This window comes from Oryctolagus cuniculus, chromosome 11, assembly GCF_964237555.1.
Source record: "Oryctolagus cuniculus chromosome 11, mOryCun1.1, whole genome shotgun sequence".
NCBI classification, from domain to species: Eukaryota; Metazoa; Chordata; class Mammalia; order Lagomorpha; family Leporidae; genus Oryctolagus; species Oryctolagus cuniculus.
Genome location: NC_091442.1, coordinates 75025418 through 75043717, shown reverse-complemented (window position 1 = coordinate 75043717; position 18300 = coordinate 75025418). Strand labels below are relative to the sequence as shown.

The 18300-nt window shown below is 38.5% G+C and overlaps 1 protein-coding gene across 2 annotated transcripts in view; it reads right to left on the bottom strand.

Annotated features, from left to right (window-relative positions):
- Positions 1-18300, bottom strand: part of TRHDE (thyrotropin releasing hormone degrading enzyme) — a 427658-nt gene that overhangs the window by 313418 nt on the left and 95940 nt on the right. For both annotated transcript variants that reach the window (XM_070051462.1, XM_051845675.2), the window contains one exon: positions 6959-7085. In XM_070051462.1, coding sequence (XP_069907563.1) covers positions 6959-7085 — 127 coding nt within the window. The remainder of the gene's footprint in view (positions 1-6958; positions 7086-18300) is intronic.

Genomic DNA, 18300 nt, shown 5'->3' with positions numbered 1-18300 from the left:
CAGAGATCTTTGATTTAGGTTTTTGTTTTGTTTTGTTTTGTTTGTTTGTTTGTTTTGCCAGAATGTCTTGGCTTTCCATGCCTAAAATACTCTCATGGGCTCTTCAGCCATATCCGAATGCCTTAAGGGCTGATTCTGAGGCCAGAGTGCTGTTTAGGAAATCCGCCATTCTATGAGTCTGCTGCGTATCCCACTTCCCATGTTGGATCGTTCTCTCCCTTTTTGATTCTATCAGTTAGTATTAATGTTTATTGCAGCTCAATTCACAATAGCTAAGACCTGGAACCAACCCAAATGCCCATCAACAGTAGACTGGAGAAAGAAATTATGGGACATGTACTCTATAGAATACTATATAGCAATCAAAAACAATGAAATCCAGTCATTTGCAAAAAGATGGAGGAATCTGGAAAACATTATGCTGAGTGAACTAAGCCAGTCCCAAAGGGACAAATATCATATGTTCTCCCTGATTGGCGACAACTAACTGAGCACCAAAGGGGAAACTTGTTGAAGTGAAATGGACACTATGAGAAACAGTGACTTGATCAGCTCTTGTCCTGACTGTTGATGTACAATGTAATACTTTATCCATTTTAGTATTTTTTTTGTTTTGTTCTAGTACTATTGGTAGAACTCTGTAATTAACACACAATTATTCTTAGGTGTTTAAATTTTAACTGAAAAGTGATCCCTGTTAAATATAAGAGTGGAAATAAGAGAGGGAGGAGATGTACAATTTGGAACATGCTCAATCGGACTTGCCCCAAACGGTAGAGTTAGAAACGTGCCAGGGGATTCCAATACAATCCCATCAATGTGGCATGTACCAATGCCATCTCACTAGTCCAAGTGATCAATTTCAGTTCACAATTGATCACACTGATAGGTCTAAGAGTCAAAGGGATCACACAAACAAGACTAGTGTCTGCTTATAGATACATTCTAAAAACGATACCTCTCTCTCAATTTTTTTCATTTTTTGATGAATATTTTTAATTTGCTTTATAATCACAGGTTTAATGTCCCACTAAATAAAGAGTTCAATCAAGGGGCTAGTGCTGTGGCTTAGTGGGTAAAGTCACTGCCAGCAGTGCCGGCATTCCATATGGGCACAGGTTTAGCAGCTGCCTCACTTCCAATCCAGCTCTCTACTAAGGCTTGGGAAAGCAGTGGAAGTTGGCCCAAGCCTTTTTGGCCTCTGCACTCACGTGGGAGAACTGGAAGAGGCTACAGGCTCCTAGTTTCAGATAGGCCCAGCTCTGCCTGCTGTGGCCATTTAGGGAGTGAACCAGCAGATGGAATACCTCTCTCTTTGTAACTCTACCTTCCCAATCAATAAATAAATCTTTAAAAAAAAAAAAGAGTTCAACCAATAAAAAGTAAAAAGGCTACTGCTGAGAAGGAATATACATGATACTATAAATAATCAAATTCTGAGATGTCAATTTCACTGATATATACTAAGGTTATATATATTAACTATATTATATATTTATTATATATAATACAGTAAACTCACAAAGAGTTTTATTATTTATTTACTTATTTCAGTTTTCGATTTTATAACACAAATAAAGAAGGCACATTTTATACTCATGGATACAGTTTGGGACCAGGGACAACCTGTACAATGCCATCACTTCAGTTCCTATCCCGGGAACACAAGTCTGTCTCCCTTTCCCCCTCATCCCAGAACCTTGCTTGGTCTGAATTCTCAGAAATACCTTTCCATGGCCTACTCTCCTGTTGCTTGCAACGCTTTCTTCACAAGCAGTGTTTTCTGAGGACACCACAAACACCTGTTTTCCTTCATGTCTCAAACAGCTGCTTCTTCTCAGTAGATACTACTGGCTCCTCATCTCTAAACACTAAATATTAAATCATTCCCTCTTTATTCCTATTGGATTTTCTTTACTTTTATATTTGAAAAGCAGACACAAACACACATACAAACAAAGAGAGAGGGTGGGGGAGCAAGAGTGAGCAGTGCTATTTGCTGCTTTATGCCCCAGATACTCCAAAGAGCCTGAGGTGGTTATGCCAAAGACAGGAGCTTGGAACTCAATTTGGGTCTCCCAAGTGGGTGGCAGGGACTCAAATACTTAGGCGATCACCTGCCACCTCACAGAGTGGGCATTAGCGGAAGCTAGAACTGGAAGTGGAGCTAGGACGTGAACAGGGACTCCTATGTAGGACGTAGGTGTAACAACTGGCATCCTAACCGCTACACCAAAGGCCTTTCCCCTTTGTTCCTTTCATCTAATTCACAGCCTTGGTAATTCCATCCAACCTCCTAGCAAATATAACTCTCTAGTCACATTACCGCCCAAACCCCATATTTACAAATTCAACTGTCGACTTGAATTTCTTACAGATATCAAGGTGTCACCTTTACATTTAAGATACATATAGTCGCAAAAAGTATTTCCTTCTTCATTTCATTCTTCATCTCAGTAAGTGGCAATTCCATACTTCTAAACAACCTCTCTACTTCTCAGTTCCAAAACCTTGAAATTGCCCTGGATGTTTCTTTCTCTTGCATTCAGCATCCTGCTCATCAATAAGTTTTGCTGGATCTATTTTCAGGACATATCCAGAACTGGACCACTTATGACTGCCTCACTGTTACCATCCTAGTCCAAGCAACACTGTACTTCACCTGAATTTTGCCTCAGCTCCTTAGCAGTTTTCATGCCTCTATTCTTTCCCTTTATATCAGAGTCTCTCACTCAGGCATCACTGACTCTTTGTTGTGGGTCTGTCCCAAACACTGCAGGAGGTATGACAGCATATTTGGCCTCAAGCCACTCAATGTCAGAACACATCCTACGCCCTAATAAGTTTTGACAAATGATCCATTTAAAAAAATGAAGAAACATTTATTGATTTATTTATTCCAAAGGCAGAGTAGGGTCCAGCATTGTGGCACAGCAGGTTAAGCTGCCACCCAGGACATAACTGCCATCCTATATGAGCACTAGTTTGAGTCCTAGCTGCTCAACTTACAGCAGAAGATCGCCCAAGTGCTTGGACCATTGCCACTCATGTGGGAAATCCAGATGGAGTTACAGGCTCCTGGCTTCAGCAGCCATATGGGAAGTGAACCAGAGATGGACTATCTCTGAGTTTAAAATAAGTAACTCTTTAAAAAAGGCAGAGTGAGAGTGAGAGAGAGAGAGAGGGCATGCACTTCCATCCATTGGTTCACTTCCTAAATGGCTGCAATAGCCAGGTCTCTGCCAGGCTAAAGCCAGGAGCCAGAATCCCATCCAATTCTCCTCAGTAGGTGGCAGGAGCTTAACTACTTCAGCCATTGTTCACTGCCTCCCAGACATATGGAAGCTGAATCAAAAGTGCAGAATGGACTTGAACCAGGACTCTGATATGAGACACAGGTATCATAACCAGTGGTTTAATCCACAGCACTGCAATGCCCACCCCAGTGTATTACTAACCTAGCTTCAGGTTCGACCCTTTATAATATAAGAACGATTATATAATGCCTCTGTTCAAAACTGACCAATAGACTTTTATATCAGAGAGACAGATACGGAAGACAAGAAGGAAAAAAAAGAGGGAAGGGAGGGGAAGGGGATAGGAGAAGGAAGGGAGAGGAGAGTAAGGAAGAAGGAAGGCAGGGGAGGGGATTGGAGGGGAGGGGAGAAGAGTAGGAAGGGAGGGGAGAGGAAGGAAGAAGGCAGGGGAGGGGAGGGGCGGGGAGAGGAGAGGAAGGAAAAGGAAGAAAGTCCTTACCATAGCCTGTTGGCTCTCCATGATCTACCACCAATCCATTCTCCTTGACATTATCATCTGCTTACCACTCTTCTACTTACTCTGCTCCAATCACACTAACCTTTTTGCTGTTCTTCAAATACATCATGAAAGCGCTCACTCCAGGTCTAGTACTTTGTTCTCTCTGCCAATAGTCCTTGTCCCATGATATCCACTGGGTTTGCTCCTTCACTCCCTTAAGTTTTTCACTCAAAACTCAACTTTATATAGGGGGCCAGCATGATGGCACAGCAGGTCAAGCCACTGCTTGTGATGCCTACTTCCCACATTGTATTACTGGTTCAAGTCCCAGCTGCTCTGCTTCCTAGGAAAGCAGCAGAAAATGGCCCAAGTACTTAGCCCCCTGCCACCCTCTTGGGATACTCAAATGGAGTTCCTGGCTCCTGGCTTTGGCCTAGAGCAGCCCCAGTCATTGTGGCCATTTGGGGAATGAACCAGCAAATGGAAGATCATTCTGTCTCTCCTTCTGTCACTCTGCCTTTCGAATAAATAGAATCTTTTTTCTTAAAAGTCACCTTCCCAATGAAGCCTTCCATGATTGCTCATTTTAAAACTTCAGCTCCTTTTCTTTATTTTTATTTTTTTATTTTTTTATTTTTTATTTTTTTATCTTTGACAGGCAGAGTGGACAGTGAGAGAGAGAGACAGAGAGAAAGGTCTTCCTTTTGCCATTGGTTCACCTTCCAATGGCCGCCGCGGCCGGCGCACCGCGCTGATCCAACGGCAGGAGCCAGGTGCTTCTCCTGGTCTCTTATGGGGTGCAGAGCCCAAGCACTTGGGCCATCCTCCACTGCACTCCCTGGCCACAGCAGAGAGCTGGCCTGGAAAAAGGGCAACGGGGACAGAATCCGGCACCCCAACCAGGACTAGAACCAGGTGTGCCAGCGTCACAAGGCTGAAAATTAGCCTATTGAGCCACGGCGCTGGCCTCAGCCCCTTTTCCATGCCCCATCTTCTCCACATGCTCCCAATCCCCCCATTCTAAGTATATTTATCACTATGTGATACACTACCCATGTTCCTAATTGGCTCCACCTAATAGAATGTAAGCCCAGCAGGGAGTGGGTGAGGAATTTTTTGCCTTTTTTATTTGCCACTGTATCTTTATCGTATAGAAAAATTCACAAAGGAGGCACACTCAAGAAATGTTTACAGAATACATAGCACAAGGTGAGGGGTAGGCTAGATCCTGGAAACCATCATAGGTTAGAAGAGAGGACAGCCACAGCTGATATCTGGGATACATTCACATTAACAGGAATAAGTTGGTATCCATAGACTTTATTTAAAATATAAATTTGGAATGTACAATGAACAGGAAGATTTGTCAAAATGCTTCCGTACTTAGGGATTTTCTGTAGGGAGTATTTAGAAAACATACTTACAAATCCATTAATGTATAGATCTAAATGTCTATAGATGTATGAAATAAGTAGAACTTTAAGGGAAACTTTACAAAGCACCATGGGCTGTGGTAGCTCCCCTAGATATATAAAAAGAAATATGCTGCGGTAAGTCAAATCATTCAATTATGGACACCATAAGGTAGCTTAACAAATAATAGTAATGGTGAGCAAAGCTCTTCCACCAATGAAAGCCCGCATGGTTCAACTGTGAGTGAAATAAGGGAACAGAAATGCATCCTGCTGCAAGCTGACAGTTACATGGAGCCCCCTGAAGTTATAAATTGAGTTTGTCTGCTAATTATTGGTCTGAAGGGGACAGAGAAAAGAACCACATTTTATTTCTCTTGCTGAACTTGCAACATAAGCACTTGTGATTTTACATTAGGGTCAAGCTGGGAAGTTTCCAGCCAGTTTTACATGGAACAGGTAACAGTGTCACCCCCCATCCCCATGCAAATCAGGTCAGGTATTCCTTTCTGCCTTGGGTGACTATCAGGGAGATTTCAATGTGAAGGAGTCTGCTGGGGAAGTTGATATAGAGGAAAGAGAGAAAGAACACAGAACAAAACAAAAACATAGATCCTATTCAAAATGAAACTTTGCCTATGGATTCTTAGAGTGCACATTTCAATGACCTTAGCATTTTATAATATCACTCATTAAAATTGTATGCCATATCATCTATTCTGTCTACTTTCTGAACTAACTACTCACTGTAAGACCAATAAAGCTACACAGCAGGTGGGTACTTTAATGAAATAGGCCCAGTTCTCCAGGGAGGAGAACCTGTGGTTCAAACACTAACACTTTTTGATCAAGTGAACACTTTATTCTTCCCAATAAGAATGCCTTTTATGTGAATACTGATCCAAAATACTCATGGGAAGAAGAGGGGTGGGAAGGGAGGAGGAGGTCATGATGTAATATCTTGGAACAGGTTTTCTGAGAAGGAAAAATAACTTGTAATACATGTATCAACCCTTCACTTCCTAGCAAAACCAACAGCCTCCTTCAAATTACAACAAATTAATCCATTTATTCACTTGACCAACAATTATTGAACACGTTCTCCTGGAAGGCAGAAATGCAGGAACATTTACAGAGAACACAATCTCTACTGTTACCAAATTTCTTTCTTCTTTTTATTCTATTTACTATAACTGTGTTTGAGAAATATGACTGAACAAAAATAACCTAAAGGATAACCAAATCCACTGAGGTCTGATATATAAGAATTTAGAAGGAGAAATTAATCAATGAGTGCCTTTTCCATCTAAAATATGGTTATAGGAGTCATCAAGACCTATTGCGAAGTCCCAGCTCCTTCACTTCCGGCCGGATATCTAAATAAAAGGAAAACTTCCTGGTCTCAGTTGCCTTAGAAAGAAAATGGTCTAGCTGTACTTACCCATATGGTAGCTGTGGTGATTAAATATCATATAGGCAAATACAATTCCACAGTGGGAATTAAACAACTTATAGATATTTGGGTTATCTTTTGAATCCTAGACATACATAATGTCTTTCTTAATTCCCACAATGACAAAATGTAAAATACTAAATCTTTTTTTTTAACTGCTTCAAACGAAATTATTTTTCAGGCTCATCTTCTCTAAAAATTATAAATCTCTGACTATTCATGCTTCTTAATGTAAAGTAAAAATAAGTAAAGTAAAAATAGGAAGTAAAGTAAAATTAGGAAGAAGAAATTCCACGTCTAAGGAGCTTTCCAATAAAATAACCCAGAAAAATCTTACCTAGTTTTGGCAAGGAATAGGGCACTTTAAAGTAGTCTTCATAAAATTCTATTAATCTCTTTGTTATATGGAGAGCATAGTCCCCGGATCCTCTTCTGATAGCATCAGGTCTTGCATATAATCGTACCTAATTAAAAATATATATAAAAGTTACTTTAGCATTTTGGTACTTGAGTTTTGTCTTCCCTGTAAATATGAGCCTACATAAATCACTTTGGATCCTACAAAAATTAAACAGGATTCTTTTTAATATATCAAAGCATGATGTGGATGAAAGAACCAAACTTAAACAATTGAAGTAACCAAGTTGAGCAACTCACAATTTCCTCACCCGGAAAGATGACATTGAGAAGATTTATACACCTTGCATGAAAATAAATATTCAAAGTTATCACTTACATGTGCTTGCTAGAGATATGAAGGAATGGTGGATTAGTATAATGGGTCTCTGACTATGCTGAAAGTAGGCAGGATACTGTGGCTTGGCAGGAGAGAAAATTCATGGTTTGTTAAAGACACGATGTACCAAGCTTTGGAAGTATTACCAGATTGAGAAAATATATATAATTTATGCTTTCTTCTTTGCTTTGGAATAAACTATCCTTATTCCCAATATGCAAAGTAGGGATAGAAAATTTTTCATGTATATAAGCAACTGTCATTCTGGCAGGCTTCTGCAACTGCTCCCAGCTTCAAATCCAGCTGAATACATTCATATTTCTAACCTCATCCAGATATTTAATATTGATTTTAAAGCATGTATCATAAATTATCTAGTCCTTGACCAACTAAACCTAAAGCAAGAGACATAAAACTGAACAAAACTAACAACTGTACAGAAAGTTAAAATGAGATTAGTTTTCATAAAGCTTTCATAAAGCTATCCAGCATCTTTCTTTCCAAAGGCTAAATCTATTTTTCACAGATGTGGTCCCTAATCCTCATATCAATGCTGTGAATAAGGAATATGTATTTTGTGGAGCAGTAGCAAGCACAGCACAGCAGCTTGGGACTCAGAGTTTAGTCCTGCTTTGCCACTAACCAAGCCAGGTGATTTTGAACAAATTACTTAACTTCTTTAGGTCTCAAATATTCTCACTTATATAAGGAAGGTGTTGGCCACCAGCTGGTTGCTAAAGTGCTTTTCAGGTCTAAAACACATTATTTCTAATTCCATTTTACAGATAAGGGAGTTTGTGTTCTTTTTAAATCACTAGAAAAATAAATGGTTTACTCAGTATACAACAATGGATATTTATATGCAACAGGAAAATAAAAGAAAGTTATATTCAATTATAACATAAAATCATTATCCAATTAATTGTCCAATATCTATGTCTATGGTGGGGGAAGGAGAGAGAGAATGTGTATAATCAAAAAGTATAGAAAGTCAAGGAAAACACAGTCTGACCTTACATTAATAAGGTATTTACTAAATCAGTAACAACTATTCACTGAAATTGTGAAGTCACATCCCTCATAACAACTAAATGAAACACTGAAAGTAGTTTACGGTCCCCAACAATTTTGGTGGGTAGTAGGATCAGGCCCAAATCTGAGAGACCGCCTGTGACAGCAGAACCTGTCACTTAGAAAGGCAGTGATTAGGATTCCCTGTCCTTAACATCAACTGTTTAAAAATATACAGTGTCTTGGGGGCCTGCACTGTGGCACAGTGGGTTAAAGTCCTGGCCTGCATGGGCACCGGTTCTAATCCTGGCTGCTCCTTTTCCAATCGAGCTCTCTGCTATAGCCTGGGAAAGCAGTAGAAGACGGCCTAAGTCTTTGGGCCCCTGTACCCGAGTGGGAGACCTGGAGGAAGCTCCTGGCTCCTGGCTTCAGACTGGGGCAGCTCCAGCCATTGCAGCCATCTGGAGAGTGAACCAGCAGAATGGAAGACTCTTATCTCTCTGTCTCTACCTCTCTCTGTAACTCTGTCTTTCAAATTAATAAATCTTTTATATATATATATATATATATACACACACACACACACACACACACACCATGCCTTAAGTTCCCAAGAAGCAAACTTTAAGAAAGTATGAGTGTACAAGTGATTTCATAAAGAAATGCTCTCAGGAAGAACTTAGAAAACAGTAGATAGGGAGATTACTGACGCCATAAACAAGAGTGCCAAATCGTTAAGTCACCAACAGGAGTCACTGTGTACTTACTTCTCATGTGGGATCTGTCCTTAACGTGTTGTCCAATGTGAAGTAATGCTATAACTAGTACTGAAACAGTATTTTACACTTTGTGTTTCTGTGTGGGTGCAAACTGATGAAATCTTTACTTAATATATACTAAATCAATCTTCTGTATATAAAGATAATTGAAAATGAATCTTGATGTGACTGGAATGGGAGAGGGAGAGGAGATGGGAGGGGTGCAAGTGGGAAGGAAATTATGGGGGGGGGCATTGTAATCCATAAACTGTACTTTGGAAATTTATATTTACTAAATAAAAAAATACAAATTAAAAAAAGAAAAAAAACAGTAGATAGAGAGAACAAAGAAGAACAACAAGCAAGCCAGAGTGCAATTTCAGGTGAAGTCCTGGACACTGCCTGATGCACAGTGAGCTCAAAGTGTGAATTACACTGCTGAGTTTCTGCTGCCTTGAGACAAGAGAACCATACATATGTGTGCCAGTAATTGGCTACTGTCAGTGAAACAAAGACAAAAAATCCCAGACACTTCGGGTTCTTGGAACATCTGAGTGATGCAGGGTGTCACAGCCAAGGATGGTCCTTCAGAGAAGGTATCAGCTAAGAGCTTTTTGGAGCAAAGAGGCATCTAGGAAATGGGCACATCAAACACAAAAAGGGATCTCGTTTAAGTACCGCCAGCGTCCACCAGAAGCAGTAAGGATTATTTGTTCATTCTTCTTTCAGCAAATATTTGACATGCAACTTCTTTGTAACAGGGCTGGGACTGAACATTTTTTAATTTAGCAATGAAGAAGACATGTTCTTTAACCAAAGGAGAGACAATGTATTATTGTCACAAAAAAGCAATGAAGATGTCACCACCATTCTTGAAGAGCATCTCATTTATGAATAGGCTTGTGAATAAGATAATAACGCTGGCCATATGAATGGTAAGTAGCTATTGAAGGAAGTACAAGTTTTCAGAAAGTTCAAGGTTATTGGAAAGTCATGTTAAAACCATAACCAACACTACTACAAAATGGTGCAGTAAGGGTCAATGACTTTACTCTGAGGAAGCACCATCGATTTTGGTAGAAACACAGCCACTCCAATCAATCAACACTACTAGTTAGTCAAGCTATCTATAGGTTCAGACAGGAGAAACACAATCAAATCAGTCTGATTGTCAAGATTTGATGGAAATGATCCAATCTGAGAAAATAAAACATACACATACTAAGTGCAGTGTCTTCATTTGCTCATTCAAACATTTATTGCTCACCTGCTGTGTGCCAGGCATTGTACCAGTGACTAGAAATAGAACAATAAAATTGCTATCACAAAATGAACAAGACATTTATACTTAGTGCTCTTAAGAGGTTCACAATATGTGGAAAACAAACACATAAATCAACAACAAAAATACACTGGGAGAAATCTAACGTGCACTCTGGCTTTCTCAACATTGTGAGGGATGCACAAAGCTTCAGCCCTCCACATTGTCTCCCCTTCTGCCTCTTCAAAGACCATTCCCCAAATTCTCTATTTTATCACCCACATCAACAATTTATACTTTCATACTGGATCATTCCCATCAGCAAACAAATCCTCTATATTGTTTTCTATGCTTAAAAAAATCTTTCATTACTACAATTCCCCTATGATCCTTGAGTGAGTTTTCAGATTGTTAAGTTGAACACATAAATTCATCCCCAAACCAGAACACATTTGAGAATGAAAGGGAACACTTACAACCTGAGACAACAGATCTAGGTAGGTACTCTTTATTCTCCCTTTCATAGTCTCCCTTGAACTCATTGCACCAACGCTTGTATCTCCACTATTCCATCAGTGCACTCATCAAAGATCATGAAATCTGTTCTCTATATAAAAATTTTAAAAAGGAAAAAATTACTAATAACTTAAAGATGTCAAAACTACCACTCAGTTCCCAGTCCTCCTCATGCTGAACCTGCCAGTAGCATTTGCACAGATGATCATTTCTCATCCTTGGACCATATTCTTCACTTGACTTCTCTTACCTTCTCTTCTTTATCATTAACCATTTCTCAGTCTCCTGGCTGGCTCCTCCCTACCCTTATCCTAATCATGTGTTTTGCTGGAGGTTCCATGTTTCAGCCAATAGACCTCTTCATTTCTCTGACTATACTCAGTACCTTGGTGATATTATCAAGTCTCATGACTGTAAATATCATTTAATGCCAAAGATTTACTCTATAATTCAAAACTTCCAGACTCATTAACACAACTACACACATGATATCTCCATTTGGATATCAAATAAGCATCTGAAACTTAACATTGAAACCCAAACTCCTGATCAATCTCTCTCTCTCCCCACACACACACACACACACACACACACACACTTCTTCCCTCCATCTCCTTCACCTCACCACCTGCCCCTCTTAAAGCCTTTCTGTTTCAGTTAGTGGCAATCCCATCACTCCATCTAGCTGTCTAGGTCCAAAGTCTCAGAATCATCATTCTTTTACTTCGTTTACATACACATCATGTTCAGGTGGTCAGAAAATCCTGTTGGCTCTACCTTAAAAACACAATGCTAAATTCAACCACTTTTCACAAATCCACTAATACCACCCCGGTACAAACTTCCTCCATTTCTTGCCTGTGTGGTCACTGCATTTTCCTACTGATGATTCATCTGCCTACTCCTTCCAGGCTGATCTCTCCACGATAACTAAGGTTTCCCTGTTAAAGAATACCAGATCATGCCACTCCTCTTTTCCCCTTCTAGCACCTTCCCATCTCATTCAGGGTAAAAGCCCAGATTTGTACAAGGACCCCCAAATTCCTATACAGATCTTGTCCTCTTTTGCCTACTACTTTGTTCCAGAGTAACTTCAGTTCACTCACACACTGGCTCCCTTTCCACTCCTCACACAAACCAAGAGATTCTCCATCAAGGCTTTTGAGTTTCCCCTTAGATGCCTCCATGGTTCATTTCTCTGTCCTCTTTAGATACTTGTCCAAATATCTCATTCTCTTAGAACTCTCCCCTCCTATCCTAGGACTCTCTATTCTCCTTCCTTGTTTTCTCATTTACTGAAATACTCATCATTTAATAAAAGATGTTTTATTAATCCACTTGGCTTCTTGCTGCCTTTTCCCCCAAAGAATGTAAGTTGCATGAGGGAAAATCCTCAATAGAGACCAATCATATAAGAATGTCATTTTTGTAGGTAAAAATATTTCATTCATTTCATTGCCTGTCTAGTACCTGGTGTACAAAATTTGATGAATAAATGAGCAAATAAATTAATCTCACAGGAATGCACAGGTCCTAAGGAACTACATAATAAAAACCCAATTAAGGAGATATTTCAGCTGGACCTTGAAGATGAACCTTGATAGAGGAAGGTACCAAGTAGAGGATGATACCGAGACTAATGTAAAAATAACTATTAAGGCAATGGCACTGACCACATAGTAAGTGATTTTAAATGGATTACTAAATATTGGAGCTTTATCATTATAGATGGAAGAATTCATGGGGTGATATTAAGCCAGAAAGAGATAAAATTAGTTTTACATTTCCAAAAGATCACAACAATGATCTCCACCAGGTAAACTGAGATATAAGGGTTTGCTTGTTAAGACTGCAGGCAAAGAGACAAATTAGAAAATTGAAGCAATATACAGTGGTTGGAGAAGTGAAGAGAAATTGCAAGCCATATCACAGAAGTGTCTATATACTAAATTGAAAAATATGAATTTAATACTGTAGGCCCAGGCAAGTCATTTAGAAGTTTTAAGCCACAGAATGACATGATCAGTGTTATGTGTTAGCAGATTACATTGGTTACAGTGAAGATGATGGATTGGAAGGAAATAAGAACAAATAAAAGAAAATGAATTAGATGGCTGTAGCTCAGTTGAAAGATGACAGTAGTGTGGGCTGGAGAGATGGCAGTAGAGATGCAGAGAAATGGAGAAATTTATTCAATTGGTCCTAATACTCTGTCAAACAAGGACTTTAGCTACCAAGTAAGGCCAACTGTAGTCATATTCTCACTGAAAAGCAATCATTCACCTTATCGGTACTGCAGCATCTCACTCCAGTGCCCTATTGGAACAAGTGAAACCTAGTTGAAGGAGTAAGAGAAAAGCCCAAAATATTTCACAAAGTGAGTAATTCTCATGTGGTTAATCATGTGAATTTGGTGCAATAATTCACCGTTTGTTGTGGTAGAAAAAAATAGTGTTTTATTCCTTAAAAGTATCCAGGTTATACTTAATCAAACACAGAAACTAAATCTTCATAAACACAGGTATCACTCAAAAGCAATGAAATATAATTTTATTATGGCTGCTTATTTGCATTCTCTGACACACCATGATAAGAGCCCAGTTCTGTAACTGTAAATGACTAACCAGGCTTTATCTCTCCTACTGCATAGCTCCTTCCTAAAACTATTATGAACCAAACTCTAGGAACATTCAATCCAGTGCAAAGTACCTAACACCAGGACTTGCACCTGAATTTCAGGTTCAACTTTCTCACTAACTGCTCTGTCTCTCTCCCTCCTCCCCCCTTGAGAGACAGTTAACTTCTCCAGGACTCAGCTCAAAGTTCCTTCTGGGTATAACAGCAATCATTATCATATTATATCACATTATATTACATTATCCCTGAGAAATTAGTGTGCCGGGCTAATTTGCCTGAATTATTCTCATCAAGTCCACAACTTACTTGGGGAAGAGCATAATGAGAAAAGGCTTTACTATATTTAGTAAAATTTCTTTACATTTTTTTCAGAAATAACAGTAGTTGCCAATATGGAATGAAAGATATGATTTTGGGAAATATTCTTATGGTACCCCATCTTTGTGGTAATATAAGCAGACTTCAAAAAGTACATGGAAAAATGCAATTAAGAGAGAAGTTAATTTGGGGACAAAAAAACATTTGAAATACATACACAATTTTTCTATGATATGCATTTCCCATGAACTTTTGGAAAACCCTCATATACATGGTTTTCAATGTTTTACACCAAAATAAACATATCTTTGAACTCCATTTTCTATGAGCGTTTTGAAGGACCCTCATGTATTATAGCAATTAGTTTTGGTAGAGGAACCATATAGTTTTAATTCCTTAGAACAAAAGGGAGTTTTCTGTTGGACCCAGTGGTTCACAAACTCTTTATGTTTAAAGTAAGCTTGTTTCAACTTCTTTATAGGATTTAAATTATTTCATTCATTGAAAAGGAAAAATGCTAAGGAGAGATATCTTCAATGTGTTCAGTCTTTATTTAAAAAAAAAAAACCAGAAATGGTTATAAAGTTTCAGCTTTCCTGGAAACTGCAAAATAGCTGCTCCTAGAAGAGTTTTCTGAGATCACAACACAACTGGGCAGGAGCAAATGTCCTGCCTGGAAAGGCCAGCTATGTGCTCGAGGGTCAGAGAGGTAACACTGCAGCTAGATAGGCCTATTTCCCACTGTTAGGAGAGAATGTTCTTTGGAAGGGAGTCAGAAAGAAAGAGAACTTAGGTAGATTCTCATTGATTCTGACTTTCAAGGCTGTGCACTTTAAGAAGTTCATCAATAGGACATTTTATTTAGTTAATACTTAACAAGTGTCTGTTCATCATCAGATCACTGTTTATGTACAAAAGGAGGCAAAAGAGACAAGGTCCACTGGGGTAGGTAAGACAACCATGATTATAGTAAATCCAATTTACACTGGCAGTTCAGGAGAGTCCTCTCCAGAGAGACGATGACTCAGTGGAACAGAGGTAAAGCACTAGAGAAGAAAACATGAACAGTCAATCAGCTGACTCTTCCATATAAAGTTCTGCCTTTCAGGGTACAAAAAGATTTCAAAAGAAAGGTATATAATTGAAAATAAAGCAAGAAATGTGAGGAAACACAGTTGTCAGAAATACTATGAAATCTTTCACTAAATAATTTTAGAAATATCATTGAATAATTTAAAATACTTCAGATGTTTAAAAATTTATCTTCACAAAATATCTACAAAATAGATATGAAGCTAGCAATAAATTCTGACTCTGTAGGTGAAGAATTGGGAGAGAAGGTTTTCCATGGTCGTTGTGTCATGTTAAAGGACACTGAAACTAAATCTCTTTAAAGCCTATCTTCTAGCTTGTTTTAATTACTTGTTGTGCTAAAAATGAATTGTAGTAGTTACTACATAATTAGATGAAACAGCATATAGCTCTGCCATAGAGCCCACAAAAAGAAAAACCATTTACAACAGTGGTGCACCTGTTAAAGATTTGAATAACACTTTCTCCGATTTGACGTCTGTAATTTGGTACTTTAAGTTAAATAAACCTTCTGGCTTGCCAGAGCTGTTCTCAGAAAATCTTACACTGCAAGTATACATTAGGAACTTTAGAAAACACAATAATTATTTCATTCATGGCTTTAAAATATCACTATGATAACAATGTTTGCTTTTTCTCTCACCTTTCCTTAATAATTGCAAAAACAACAATGTGTTGTCACTAAATTCTGAGCCAGTAAGGAACAAAATTCATTCACCTATGTGAATATGGCTTGATTTGAAGGTTTTTCCTACAAATCAGTAAAACAGAGCAAGCCAGAGAAAAAGGAACAGGTGCTTTTTGGCTCTAAGGAGAAGACAAACATATTGACACAAAAGAAAGATGTTATGACAAAAGCCCAAGAATATTAATCTTATTTAAAATTCAGAAGATAACTACTTTTATAAGCAAAAGGGAAATGAATAACTTTTCCCTCTGTCAGAAAGAGGGAACAAATGCCCATATGTAGGGGCTAATGAATATGAAGAGGAGGTTGGTAGGGGGATGGCAAAGGAGCTGGCTTCACTGGAGCAGGTGGTGGGCACCTAGGTCACAGGAACCGGTAAAGGCTCATGTACCAAGTGAGCAGTCCGGATGTGCTTCTTTGAGAAACTTAAGAGTATGAAGTGGAGTAACATGATTGAAAATGACAAAGGGAAATTATTTAGACAGCAGAATCTAAGATGTATTGAGACAGGAGATCAGTGAATAGGAAAGCATATAAGAAGTGAAAAATCTGTTCAGCGCTTTGTATAGTAAGAATAACCAATGATGGGCATCCTCCATCACCATAGTCAAAGAACTCAGTCCATGAAGGAAGATAACTTAGAATCTGGGATAGATGAGGAGTAAAATCTCAATGCCAAAAGTGAGGTGTATGTTGACATCAGAGCCACCACCACCTCAAAATACATCATTCTAACAAAAATTTTTACCAAAGGAAATATAGGAACCTCTCAGTGGGTCTCACCTTGGAATCCATGTCACAGACTCATGTGATAGATGTGTTTTTCTAGATCTGAGAAGAGTGTTGGTATTTTGATTAAGATTACATTGAATATGTAAATTGCTTTTGGTGGTATGGACATTTTGATTATATTGATTCTTCCAATCCATGAACATGGAAGATTTTTTTATTTTTGTGTCTTCTTCTATTTCTTTCTTTAATGATTTATAATTTTCATTATAGAGATCTTTGACATCCTTGGTTAAATTTATTCCAATGTATTTAATTTCTTTTGTAGCTATTGTGAATGAGGTTGATCTTAGAACTTCTTTCTCAGCCACGGCATTGTCAGTGTATAAAAAGGTTATTGATTTTTGTGTGTTAATTTTGATTTTAAAAAAGTAGAGTCCTCGTAGTCTCAGGGAAGAGTTAGGGAGAAAATGGCAGAAGAAACTCTACTGAGATTAGAGGGACACAGTGGACCCACATGGAGTGTGGGAGTCTATAACTCAGGACTCCAGCAGCCGAGAGCCTCTGCACCAGCACTGGAAAGTAAGGAGAGACCAGACCGCAGTAGCCCAAGCTGCAACAAAAAAGTTGCAGGAAGAGCCTAGAGGGAACTCTGCTTGGAGCCCGGTGGGTGAGGGAGAGTATACCAGGCAAACTAGAGAAAGAAAAAAAAAAAAAAGTTGGGGGGAGGGGTCAAGATAGACACATTTCTCTCTCCTGATCACTTTACAATGGCATCCTGTGACAAGCCGATAAAGCATGTGCCATTTTGGACATTTGTAACATGATTCTATATATAGGGGCTCCAAAAAACTCCACTAAGAGACTATTGGAACTCATAGAAGAGTTTGGTAAAGTAGCAGGATATAAAGTCAATACACAAAAATCAACAGCCTTTGTATACACAGACAAGAACTTCTATGACCAATCCCCTTCACAATAGCTACAAAAACAATCAAATACCCTGGAATAAATTTACCCAAGGATGTCACATGATCTCTACAACAAGAATTACAAAACATTAAAGAAAGAAATAGAAGAAGATACCAAAAAATGGAAAACTCTTCCATGTTCATGGATTGGAAGAATCAATATCATCAAAATGTCCATTCTTCCAAAAGCAATTTACAGATTCAGTGCAATACCAATCAAAATACCAAATACATTCTTCACAGATCTAGACAAAATGATGTTGAAATTCATTTGGAAACACAGGAGATCTTGAATAGCTAAAGCAATCTCACATAACAAAAACAAAGCCGGAGACATCCTAATACCAGACTTCAAAACATACTACAGAAAGTTATAACTAAAACATGGAAAGACAAGATACTGTGGCAAAAAAAAAAAAAAATGATCTAAACGAAAGATCTCTGTGAGTGGGATTCCAGTGGTAAGAAGGGGCCATCAAAGAAGGAGGTACTTTTGTCTGAAGGGAGGAGAGAACTTCCACTTTGCTTATAGCCCTTTCTAAATAGCCTTGGCAGATCATGACAAGAGCCTTGGCAGGCCATAACAAGAGCCTCGGGTGATCATTGATGTAATAAATAAGAATGTCAATTGTTAAATCAACAACAGGAGTGTCTGTGCACTTACTCCCCATGTAGGACCTCTGTCCTTAATGAGCTATACTAAGAGAATTAAAGGTAAAACTAGTCTTCAAACTGTACTTTATACTTTTTGTGTCTGTGTGGGTGCAAACTGTTGAAATCTTTACTTAGTAGAGAGTTGGTCTTCTGTATATAAAAATAATTAAAAATTAATCTTAATGAAGAATGGGATGGGAGAGGGAGTAGAAGATGGGGTGGGAATAGGGGTGGGAGTTTGGGTATGGTGAGAAGAACCGCTATATTCTTAAAGCTGAAACTATGAAATCTGTATTTATTAAATAAAA